The sequence below is a fragment of the Peromyscus leucopus genome, chromosome 9, assembly GCF_004664715.2.
Source record: "Peromyscus leucopus breed LL Stock chromosome 9, UCI_PerLeu_2.1, whole genome shotgun sequence".
NCBI classification, from domain to species: Eukaryota; Metazoa; Chordata; class Mammalia; order Rodentia; family Cricetidae; genus Peromyscus; species Peromyscus leucopus.
Window position 1 is genome coordinate 105,386,144 of NC_051070.1, and position 12,620 is coordinate 105,398,763.

Genomic DNA, 12,620 nt, shown 5'->3' on the forward strand with positions numbered 1-12,620 from the left:
TTGCCAAGTGCTGGGATTATGGCTGTGAAGCAATTTACTTTTTCAAAAGGGTGTATTCTGACAGAAAACTGAACACACACATTAATTACCTTGGCTTTATTACTTCTCAAGATAAACCGGTAGAATTTGCATGTCTGCAATCTAAACACTCAGGAGGAGGGTTTGTGGCCAGTCAGGATTAGTGATTTCCAGGCTAGGGAGACTTGTCTCAAAAAAACAAAAACAAAAAACCAAGGGCTGGTGGAGCTTAGGGTAGAGCAAGTGCCTAGCACTGAAAACGCGCTGGGTTTGGCATGCAGCACTGTGAAACAAAACCAATCAAGCAGCCGCCAGTGTGCGGGCTTAGCAGCTAACAGTGCTTGCCATGAAGCATAACGACTTGCCTTTAATCCCTGGGACTCACATGACAGTAGATAACTGATATGCATATGCTGTGGCATCCCAAACACACACAAATAAACAAAATTAAATAAAGTTACTACTTCCCTTACATATACCATTTAAAAATTACTCATGTTTTTTTATTACAAAAATCTTGGAAAGACAACAGTTAGAAATTGAGGGCATAACAAAACACGTGTTTCCAATTGATGGATCTCAGGGATTCTTGTTTGTGAAGTGAAGAAAAATTTCCCCAACTACACCCACGTGGAATTATTAGTTGAGCCTCAGGCATTTTCTTGCCGACTATGAACTAATGAGGAACTTGTACTGGAGGCATGGGAGGAGTCTCAGGAAAGCAGAAGCTGAGTGGATTAGCCCTGGAGCAGACAAATGCAGGAAGAAAGGGGCATAATAGAGATTGTGGGGTCAAGAGGGTTTTCTAATTAATCATAGTACATATAGATGTTTTTACTTCTGGACTAGCAGGCACAGTAGTATATGGTCAAGCTGTCATAAATAACAGGAGATGGCAAAGTAAACCCCAGGAAACAAAGGATAACCTACACTCCAGGAAAGCTAGCTATTCTCCCTCTGGGATCCAAACCCAAAGACAGTCTTGGAAATTCTTCACCACATCTGAATAGACATTTAAGATATTTATGTAAGAACAGGACTGCAGAAATGAAGATACAGTGGTAATTCATTCCGTTGAGGAATTAGCACAGTTGGAGTAGATGAAGAACAAACTGTAATTCTGGAAACAGAAAGGTAAAGTATCTGAGTGCCACCTGTAGTCTCTATTGCTGCTGGCATTGCTGTGTTTGGAAAGAACTCATATGGGTTTGGGGCAGCAGTGCTAGTCGGTATCGAGATTAGCACTAAGAGGACTGAGTGTAGAGGATTTTAATAAAAAGCAGTAGCCCCACTGGACACCTAGAATGGCCAATGGGTTGATTGCAGAACTCTGAACCACAGAATGGGTATCTTTAGAAGAGGGACCTCAAATCCAGGGCCATGTTCTGCTCTGCTGACAAAATAATCTATGCTCTGGTCCACCAGAGAAAACCACAACCGCCACTGTGACAATGTTGATATCTACCCATTGGGGAACACTGGAAGGGCAGTCTTTGTTTTAAGGTTTCTACTGCTGTGATAAAACATCATCACCATAAAGAACTCGGGGAAGAAAGGGTTTATTTCAGATTACACTTCCACATTGTTGCCTATCATCAAAGGAAATCAGGGCAGGAACCCAAACAGGGCAGGAATCTGGAGGCAGGAGCTGATACAGAGGTCATAAAGGAGTGCTGCTTACTGGCTTGCTCAGTCTGCTTTCTTATAGCACCCAGAACCATCAGCCCAGAAGTGAGGCTGCCCACAGTGAGCTGTGCCCTCAATTGCTAATCAGAAAACACCACAGCTTATCCACAGGCCAATTTCTCAATTGAGGTTCCCTTTTCCAAAATTACTCTAGCTCTTGTCAAGTTAACTTAAAACCAGCTAGAACAGGCAGTGACAGAACGAAAAGTTTACTACCATGGGAAACTTTGAAATAGGACAGTTCCGTCCCTGGGATCCACATGGTTGAAAGGGAGGACCAGATTCTTCCAAGTTGTCCTCTGACTTTCATGCACATACCCTCAAGCCCCACAAAATAAGTTAAACAAAATAAAACCCACAAAAATAAAAAACAAAACCAAAGCAAACCAAGTTTTCCACCCCTTCAAAACTAGCTGGAATTGCCATAGTGACAGAGAAAACAAACCACCAGCTCATAACATTAAAAAAAAAAAAAAAAAAAAGACTGAGTGAAAACCACAACTGACAGCTTAACATTTTTTTCTCTTTTTCTAGCTGAATCAAAACCAAAGACCCACTGACACATCTCCTCAGCTACCATCTTTTGGTATGATGAATCAGTAAATAAACATTTACGGAAATCAAAAAATTTTAAAATGACTTGAACTGGTATCTCTTTAATGGGGCATAGTTTATCCATCAGAAATTCAAATTCCGGCTGTATTCTAAATGATCTACTTAATAAACTAGAGTTCTAAGCTGTGAATGCAGCTCAGGGCTAGAGTGCTTGTGCAAGACTCTGGGCTTTGTCACTCATAGACAGGAGAAGGGAAAGGAAGGGAGAGGAGGAAGAAAACCAATCAGCTCCCTTGGTGGTGCCGAGGAACTGCTCGGTCTCAGAGGGCAGGAACATGCCTTTTAAGAACTGCCAACCCACTACTGTACCTGTTCACTTTAGCCCCTTGGAAGAGACAAACTCAAGCTTCCTGAGGAACAAAGTTTAGCCTCTTCACTGAAAATTTAAATTATGTCTTACACATGAATGTTTTTAAATCACAATTTAAGTCACTTGATCAGCACTTGTGACCAGCCTTTTCCTTTGGGAGTGGGCATTCTCAGTAACTTAAATCTGCATCCTGGGAATGGGCTAATATATATTATTCATATCTTCCCAAATAATCTCTATGTGTTTGTTACTATGAACACTGTAGCTGTCTTTGTGCTTAAAGCTTACCTTATCACCCTGACAGATGGGAGATTATACATTAAAAAGGAATTTTTTTAAAAAAAATTTCTTATTCTTTTCTTCTGACAATGACTTAGTCATTCTTTCATTTCCAACAGGTTTGATGCTAAACTACTGAGTATAAAGTTGGGTGACAGCTAGGTATGATGGTGCATGCCTCTAATCCCAGCACACAGGGAACTGAGGCCAGCGTGGGCTACATAGTCAATATGATAACCTGACCTGCAGATGATGTTGGGTGAAATTTAGCAAAAGGCAACAGTAACTATCCTAACTTATTATGAAAAGATTCAAAGGGCTGAAGGGTTAAAACCTCAGCTATCTAGTTTCAGTGGGTCTTTAGAGAGTAAAAGCAAGAATTACTATTAGAGAAAGGGGGGCAACCGACCACAGAAACAACTGTCAAGAAGGGACTATATACTATGCAAGGGCAGTCAAGAAAAATACATGTCTGACCATTACACATCACTTTACATAATACAGCCTTCAATTTTTGAAAGCCTTATCTTTAAAATGAGACATTTTAATTGATGGATGTGTGTGTGTGTGTGTCCCAGTATGTGTGTGCAGGTCAGAGGACAATCTGGAGTTAGTTCTTTCCTACCATGTAGATCCCAGGGATGGAAATCAGGTCATGAGGCTTGGCAGCAAATGCATTTACCTGATGAACCATTTTGCTAACCCTATTCTCTTTACTGGGTTATGGTCTAAAACCTCCAGGGGATAATTGAAAGTATGCATGATACCACACCCTTTAAATACTATGTATTTCCTAATCATATATACACACCATATAAACTATTACTTTTCAATAAAAAACTTTAAAAAAAATAAGTTTGATGTGTATGGGTTTTTTGCCTGCCTGTATGTCTGTGCACTAAGTGCATGTCTGGTGCCCAGGGAGGTCAGAAGAGGGCACCGGATCACCTGGAACTAGAGTTCTAGGCATTTTTGAGTAGCCGTGTGCTGAGAACTGAACCAGGGTTCTCAGAAAGGGCAGGTGCCCTTAAAGGCAGAGTTATCTCCCCAACTTCCATTTCATTTTCCCTTAATTTTTTTTAAGACTATGGCTTTGCTGCCTCAGCCCTCCTCCTACCTCAGCCTCCTAACTGGTGGGATTGTAGGTGTGATCCATCACACTTGGCAAAGGAAGCTCTTTATGGCTGCCCTTTGGCATATCTAAATATCACAAAGCACAGGAATATGAATATGGCAAGACAAAGGTATGGCCATGAGGAAGTGGTTAGCATGAGATTGTATGCCACTTCCCAGAATGGCCCACAAGACTACTGATGGCCTATCCCTGGGATTTCCTACTTAATACATTAGACTATGCTTGAACGGCATTTCAGGGGGGGCTGCTGTTGCCCTAGTCTGTCCCTAGTACCATTACTTTTTCGATCAATCTCTTTGACTGGAAACTTTGTGGTTTTCCTGTCTCCATCTCATATATACTCACTATGGAATACCATCGTTCCTTCAAAATATTTTTACTTTAATTTACCTCATTTCCTTTTCATACTTTTACCTATCACCTTCAGTCCATCACTTTTGACATCAAATGTATGGACTTTTCCAACACAAAGTGGGCATTCCCTAATTTAATTCATATCTGACACTGTCATCCAAAGTTCAGACCGCATAGATTAAGGTTTAATAATCTCACCAGATCACCCTTCTTCAGATACTAGTTACAAGTACTGGGTTTGTGCCGGGTAGTGGTAGCAGCACTCAGGAGGCAGAGGCAGAGGCAGGCGGATCTCTGTGAGTTCGAGGCCAGCCTGGTCTACACAGAGAAACTCTGTCTCAAACAAAACAAAACAAATAAAACAAGAACTGGGAAGCTGGGCGGTGGTGGCGCACGCCTTTAATCCCAGCACTTGGGACACAGAGGCAGGGGGATCTCTGTGAGTTCGAGACCAGCCTGGTTGACAGAGCAAGTTCCAGGAAAGGCTCCAAAGCTACAGAGAAACCCTGTCTTGAAAAACCAAAAACAACCAAGAACTGGGTTTGACTTGGATACAAAACCAGGGGTTTCCACAGACCCTCCTCAGGTTCCGCACTATGCTACTTGGACAAATACTTTACATATAACTAAGGATACAGGAAGCGAATTTCCTTCCCCAAGGAGCTAGGGGTACACCATCCTCCAGGCACAAAGATGTACTTACCAACCTGGAAGCTCTCTGAACTTCCCATTTTTTCTTTCTTTTTGGTTTTTTGAGACAGCGTTTCTCAGTGTAGTTTTGGTGCCTGTCCTGGATCTTACTCTGTAGACCAGGCTGGCCTCGAACTCACAGAGATCCTCCTGCCTCTGCTTCCCAAGTGCTGGGATTAAAGTCGTGCGCCGCCACCACCACCTGGCTGAACTTCCCATTTTCTTTTTTTGTACAAGACCCACTATGTAGTCCCAGCTGACTTGGAATCTCTGGAGACCAGACTAGCCTTAAACTAAGAGTTCTTCCTGCTTCTGTCCTCAATATCTATAACATTAGTGTTAGATAAAAACTGATTTTCATAAACAATTTAAATGGTCACAGTGGAAAATCCAATTTCTTTCCGTCACAAGCCCAAAAGCTCACCTTTTCGCTTCTTTTATGTACACATTAATCATTACCCATTTTTCTGGAGTTCAATGTGCACTGGGGCTTGGTTTCCGATCTGTGACGTGCCAGTTTTTACAAAGTGTGCTCTACAAGTGACCTGTAACTAGTTAAGTGGACTTGCATACACAAAGAACGTAAGACAAGACAATCTGTAGCACACATTGCCTCAGGTTTCAGAGCTCCTCATTTGTTAGCACATCGGGGTTGGAGATACATGGATTTATGAAATGACAGGTCTTTCTTTATAAAGGCAAACGGTTTTGTATTTAACTAAAAAGTATTACAAACACCTCACAGCTAAGTACAAAAGAATGTATAAATCATCTGGCTTATAACACAGCCTAAATTCTGTATTTTATTTTGTACCACAAGACAGCCATGCTTTCAAAATATTAGGTTACACGAGATACCCATCTACTGCTCACCATCTATATTTAAATGACAATTTGGACAAGTTCTAACATAGGAGAAAGAACCATTGATGGGAATTTTTGACTTAATGGTTTTAAGATCAAGACACTGAGGGGTTAGAAGACAAAGAAAAGTGACTCAATCAGTTGATGGCTGAAGTCTTTCTTCTAAACTTTTTATTTTAAAGTCTCATTTTGTGTGTATGAGTGTTTTGCCTGCATGTATGAATGTGCACCACATGATGTCTGGTGCTTGAGGAGGTCAGAAGTAGGCACATCACTGGAACTGGAGATGTGGATGGTTGTGAGTCACCATTGAGGGCCGGGAATCAAACCGGGTCCTCTGTAAGAGCAGCAAGTGCTCTCAACTGATGAGTTGTCCTCCAGCCCCCAAACTGAATTTTAAGATCTTTATGCTAGCTGTTAATAGAACAGTCTGCTGAGAAAGTTGCTCTCTTTCAGAATACGTAGCTTCAGGAGAGATGCAAATGGAGAGGTGAGGGAAGGCACCCACCAAAATGCAACTCTACCCTGGCAAACAACCAACCGTGTGACATGATGCACCCAGAACATCCTCATGCCTAATAGGAACAGTCTCTACAATGCTTTAAAACATATCAGAACCTTTGAACAAATCAGTTCTTTACTACAATATCCATCTTTGCTATAGAATACATTTTTTTATTTTGAACAGGGTCTATCTCTGTAGCCCAGGCTGGCCCTGAACTTCAGATCCCCTAGCTTTGCCTCTTTAGTGCTGAGGATTACAGAATAAGGTGCACACTGCCATACCTGGCTACTGATTAAATCTAGGACCTTGAATATGCTAGGCAAGGCTCTACTCAGTTAAGTCACTAGTCCCAGAGGCAAATCTAGTAGCCTTAGTTAAATATGACTTGGAAAAACAGAACCACAAAAGCAGGTTTATTAAATATTTACTTAGAATAAAGTACTCACCAGTACCCCCACGTCTTAAACTACCTCTTTTCATTATAGATCAGACTACTGCTTCAATATGATTTGTTTTTGTTTTTTTGAGTCAGGGTCTTACTGAGTAGCTCAGGCTGAACTTCAACTCACAATTCTCCTGGCTCAGCCCTCAGAGCTAGGGTTGCAGGCAAGTTGTCACTGGGCCTGGTTCAACCTTGAGGATTTTATTTTAGGGAATTCAGGTCTAAGGTCACCGTGAAGGAAAGATTAGATATAGAAAGTTGAAGGCTGGGAAAAGGATTTCAAGGAACAGATGAGGGTTCCCTTAATAAACACTGGGAGATCTGGGCATGAGGACACAGGCCTGTATTTCCAGCAAGCAGGAAACTGAGGAAGGAGAAACAAAAACAGAATCCCCAAAACACCAAGAGAGAAGAGAGTTTACTTGGGGGTGGTAGAGGCATTGTAAAAATATTTAAGAGTTAAGACTGCTCAACTGTACAGGGGTTATTTAAAGAAAATGTTTTGTTTTGTTTTTTTAAATCCCAAGCACCCAAGACATCCTATATTTCTAAGACTGGAGGCTATGATTAACAGCTTTCAAATGAGAGATTTGGTCCTATATTGCCCAGACTCATCTCTAACTTCTGGGTTCCAACGGTCCCCATATCTCAGTCTCCTGAGTAGCTGGGAGATGAATACTAAACAGTTGGCTTTTTGATAATTTTCTTAGATAGTTTTAGGTTTTTGGCAGAAAAAATCCCCACTGAAAATAAGTTCCTCTTAAGCACGTTTTCTGCAGGAGTGCTGAGACTGCTAACACTTTGAAACAAATGATGGGAGTCCATCGCACTCAGATTTTGCTAATCATCTAATATACTATTTATTTATTTTCTTAAGGGCTTTCATGGCTATACAATCTTTGCCAGTCCATAAAGTTTAAAGATCATTTTTTTTCTTGCTGTATCATCATGCAGTGCAGTTGCTGTTAACTAACAACAAATCAGTGTCTCTGTTTCTGTCCTGGGACTTAGCAGCTCTCTCTCTCAGTACCAGTCCTCTCTGTAGGATTTTGTCTTTCAATGTACTCTGGGCAAGTGCTATGGTTACTGGGTAAGGCTGATATTTGTTGCTACGTACATCATTTTGATATTAAAACTTCTGTGACAACAAAAGCATTTAAAATGACACACTATGGCAAGCTTCAATTGCTTGTGGAGCTGTGACAAGACAGAAAGAGGACCTGGGCTCAAAAACACCAAATCACAGGACACAGAAGAGCTATCCTAAGAGAATGGAAATGTTGCATGCCCTTTGTAAAGACAAGGATAACTTAGCATTTGCAATACAATGCCTCTTGCTCCAACATCCTTGTTTGCTCTGTGGCGGGCACAAAAGTGTTCCCAGCTTGGGGAATAAGGGAGTGGTAGGAAGAAGGAAGGTGCTGGACAATGACTACCCGTTTTATAGGATTTCCCAACTGCCTGGGAAATTAGAGGTCAAAGTGGTTCCAACAGCTGCTAGCAGAGGGAACTACCGAGTTAAGGGACAATTAGGCTCCAAAGGTACATCCTAGAAGTAGGTGGACTCAATGCAAATTTGGTAAATCATTGAACTCTTAGCCATAACCTTTGTTCCACCACCAGGAACACTACCCCAGCTTCAGCTTTTCCGGTATAGAAACATTTTTACAATTTACCCTAAAAAAAAAACAAAAAACAAAAAACACCTCAGCTGGTAGCAAAGACTACTTGATAACAGAGGCTGACAACAATCTAGCCCAGAGGTTCTCAAACTGTGGGCCTCGACTCTACAGATTCATATAGCATTTATTTACATCACGATTCATAACAGTAGCAACGAAATAATTTTGTGGTTGGAGGTCACCACAACATGAGGAACTGTATTAAAGAAAGGGTCGCAGCACTAGGAAGATTGAGACCCACTGGTCTAGTCCAAACTCCTCTGTGTTCACTTGCCAATCCAACCCCCGTCAAGGCTCCTACTCAACAGCAAAGGAACAAAGGTGGTTTTCCTGTTACTCTTATGTCATTTTTTAGCACTCTTAAAGCTGTATCGTGAAATGTATTGGGGACAAAATGAAAAAAAGGTTTTTACTTGCCTAAAAAAAAAAAAAAAAAGCAACGTAACTAGAATACCCAAATCTACACACATCCAAAAATTTAAACCACAGGATACCGTGATGACTGCGGAGGCTCAAATCTGGTACTAGCCAGGACAAGAACACACCCCCACGGCTATTTCATTCTATTGGCTGGCAGGTAGTTCTGTAGTCTACACCCTTTAGATTTAATGTCAGGACGCCCTATGTTTGTCAGAGACGGTTACAGCGCTCCATTTTTTTTTTTTGGAGGGGAGGAAAGGGGTACAACACAAGAAGCCACCAGTGTAAAAATTCTATTAATTTGTAAGACTAGTGAGCTCCGTTGGTCAATAAAACTTTCTAGATTCCAACACCAGAAAGAAAATCATTTGCTCTGTTCTTGTATCATCGGCCACTGGTGTTTCGGGGCTCACGCTAGGTGACAGGCACTGAGGCCAAAAGGGAACCGGTGCAGTGTCCTCAGTGCAGACGACACCAGCACATGCAGAGGCCCGGGTGAAGGTCTGCCCAGAAAGGAGGCTGGCAAATTACGTGGTAGTTTCAGGGTGGAAAAAAATAAAAAAAATCAGTATCCTCTAAGGCTGCCACACCCTAGGCGGGGAGCTTGGGGGGGCCCGGGCTGCTGGGCTGGGCTGGGCCGAGTAGCGGCCCGGGCTGCCGGAGGCTGGAGGGGAGGGCGGGCGGGACGGGGCCGGCGGGCGCTCACCTCCCTTGCAGGGCGTGCGGTGCTGGCTGTGCTGGGCCCGGTAGCCTTCGATGACCTCCCAGGAGCCGTCGTCGCGCCGGATGGGGAAGGAGAGGCTCAACACATGGTTGCAGGGCTTGATGATCCGCAGGATGCCGCGCACCCGGTTCCGCTTCTGCTCCTCGCTCTCCCGGGTCTTCAGGTCTTCCACCAGCTTGTCCTCCACGATGCTGGCGCCACGGTCGAAGAAGCCCTCCACCATCTTGAAGAAGTTGGGGTCGTCTTCGCGGTCGGCGGCCGCCTCGCTGTAGTGGCGGCGGGCGGCGGGCGCGAGCCCGGAAAGCGGGGCAGCGGAGGGCTGACCGCGGGCCCAGCCCAGCAGCGCGGCCGAATCTGCGACCGCAGAGCCCAGGGCAGCGGGCCCGGAGCGGGACAGCAGCAGTGCTTCTCCCAGGCGGCGGTACATGGCGGCGGGCTGAGGAGAGAGCGGCGGGGCCCGAGGAGACCAGAGCTCGCAGGCCTGGACCGCGGGAGGAAGGGCTGGGCGCGCGCTGCCCTTTTAAGCCGCAGCTTCCTGCTTGCCTGGCTGTCCCCTCCCCTGCGCAGCTTCTCGCCCCACCGGGAGGACGGACTTCGGCGGCCGCGCGCCGCCCAGGGCGCTGGGCCTCCCCCTCCGCCGCGGCCTCGCCCGGCCTCCAGGCGGCGGCGGCGGCGCGTGCCGGTGCGGCGTCGGGGGCGCGCAGGCGCAGACGGGGCTTGGTGCGCATGCTCGTCGGGGCGGGGCCAGCGCGTGCACGGGCGTGCGGGGGCCCCGGGGAGGGAGGCCTAGGCTCTCGGGGGCCGTCGGGAGCGTGGGCGGCCCCCAAGGTCGGTCCCCCGTCACTCGTGCGGAGGCCAGGTCGGGAGGAGCGGACTGCCGGGGGCCCACGCGGTCTGGCCAGCCACCCGGGGCCGCGAGAGTCACCAGGCCCCTCCTTCCCGCCCTCGGCCGGAGCGGAGTGTGCGGGTTCGCGGGGCGGCGCGGCCGGCCGGAGAGCGAGGTAGAGCAGCGGCCGCCGAGGCGCCGGGGGAGTTCAGACTGGAAAGCAAGAAGTCTTAGGACTAGAGGGAGGAGCCCCAGGCCGCACTGGCCTTTCCGTTGCACAAGGTTTTAATGTGTTCTGTTCAACTGTTCAGCGATTTTGAGGTAACATAGTAATGCAAAGCATTGTTGTCTCTTGAAGTGTGCCAGTTTTTAATTTTTATTTATTTTAAGTCAGTTTCACACTGTAGCCCCAGGCTAGCCTGAAACTCAGCGCAACATGCCTGCTTCAGCCCCTCGAGTGCTAGGATTACCGGCATGGGTCACCACACCCACTCATTGTTGTAACTACAATGGACTGAGTGTGTGCCTAGCCTTTAGAATTATGTCGTAAAGTGCCATACATACGTACATATGTATGTATGCTTTAAGTGGTCCAGGATCTGGTTTGTGAATTATGTTTCAAAATTTAAAATTTGTAAATTATAAGTTTCTAATTTTAAATTGTAAATTATATAAATTATAATGTATAATTACACACACATATATAATATTCTTTAAATGGTCCAGGATCTGATTTGTAAATTATAAGTTTCACAATGGTAGCCAGGCTTGGGGGTTGTATGCCTGGAACCCTAGGACCTGGGAGGTGAGGGTAAGGGATTGAGTTTGAGACCAGCCTGCGATACATGACACCCTTTTTTCTTCAAAACAAAAATGAATCTACATGAGAATTCATTCTCTCTCTCTCTCTCTCTCTCTCTCTCTCTCTCTCTCCTTCTCTCTCTCTCTCTCTTCTCTCTCTCTCTCTCTCTCTCACACACACACACACACACACACACACACATACACACACACACACACACACACGTGCTTGCAAAGGACCAATAACATCCTTTAAGGCAAGTCACCAAATGCCACATTGCCACATTACTAGTGAAAGCACCCCAGGTGACAACCTAGATCAGTTAAATGACATTCATTTACCTCCGTGTACTCTGAAGCAAAATCGATTTCTTTACCAGTGCAGCTTATATCTTACCCTACTTACCGAATAAATGATAACTGTTAATAATATTTGTATTTTTTTTTTTTTTTTTAGTAAAAAAGATTATCTGGCCTGCTTCATGATTTTGGCTTGATGTGAAAAGATTAAAGTACCGAATTTCCTTTTCACTTGATAATAGTATCACTTTATGATTTTTACATTGTAAGAAACAAAACATTCCATCTCCTACCTGAAGCTTCAGGAGAATAGAGCCCTCAGATCCTGAAGTTTAAGCATGACCCTGCTAGTGTCCCTGAGCACATGGGCATGGTTTTCTTTCCATGTTAAAATCTTTGATACGTTTTCAGAAGAATGGTTTAAGAACTTAGTTTTATCTTTTTTAGTTTTTTTTTAGTTTTTTTGTTTTGAGACAAGAGTCTTACTCTATAACCCAGGCAAGTCTCTAACTGAAGTGGCTCAGGCTGGGATTGCCTCATAAGCTACCTTATCAGATAATTTTCTTTCTTTCTTGATAACCATAGCCTTCTAAATAAATAAATAAATAAATCTTTAATATTGCTTTTTTTATGGTTTAGTTACCCGAATGGAAGGTGGTGGAGTTGACATTTTTTAGAAGTGATGAGAAACACAGCAGTAGAAACTTTTTTTAATTGCATTTTAATATACTTAATTTTAATATACATAATTTATTTATACACATAATTAAATTAATGTATGTAAATTATATACATATTAATATACATAATTAAATTTAGTATACATAATTTTAAAATACTGTGTGTCAGTATTTTAAAAATGACTCTCAGATCAGTGGGCATGGTGGTACTGCCTTTTTTTCTCAGTGCTTGGGCAGCTAAAGCAAGAGAATTGCCATGAATTTGAGGCTATCCTGGGCCACATAGTGA

At 44.0% G+C, this 12,620-nt stretch overlaps 2 protein-coding genes across 2 annotated transcripts in view; one reads left to right on the forward strand and one right to left on the reverse strand.

The window, feature by feature from the left end:
• The window catches only part of Glud1 (glutamate dehydrogenase 1), a 35,030-nt gene extending 24,720 nt beyond the window's left edge, over positions 1-10,310 (reverse strand). The window contains exon 1 of the mRNA XM_028878340.1: positions 9,707-10,310. Within this exon, the coding sequence (XP_028734173.1) occupies positions 9,707-10,151 (445 nt within the window). The 5' untranslated portion in view covers positions 10,152-10,310. The remainder of the gene's footprint in view (positions 1-9,706) is intronic.
• A 173-nt stretch (positions 10,311-10,483) lies between these two features.
• The window catches only part of Shld2 (shieldin complex subunit 2), a 78,820-nt gene continuing 76,683 nt past the window's right edge, over positions 10,484-12,620 (forward strand). Inside the window, exon 1 of the mRNA XM_028878334.2 lies at positions 10,484-10,871. The gene's annotated coding sequence lies outside the window, so the exon portion shown is untranslated. The remainder of the gene's footprint in view (positions 10,872-12,620) is intronic.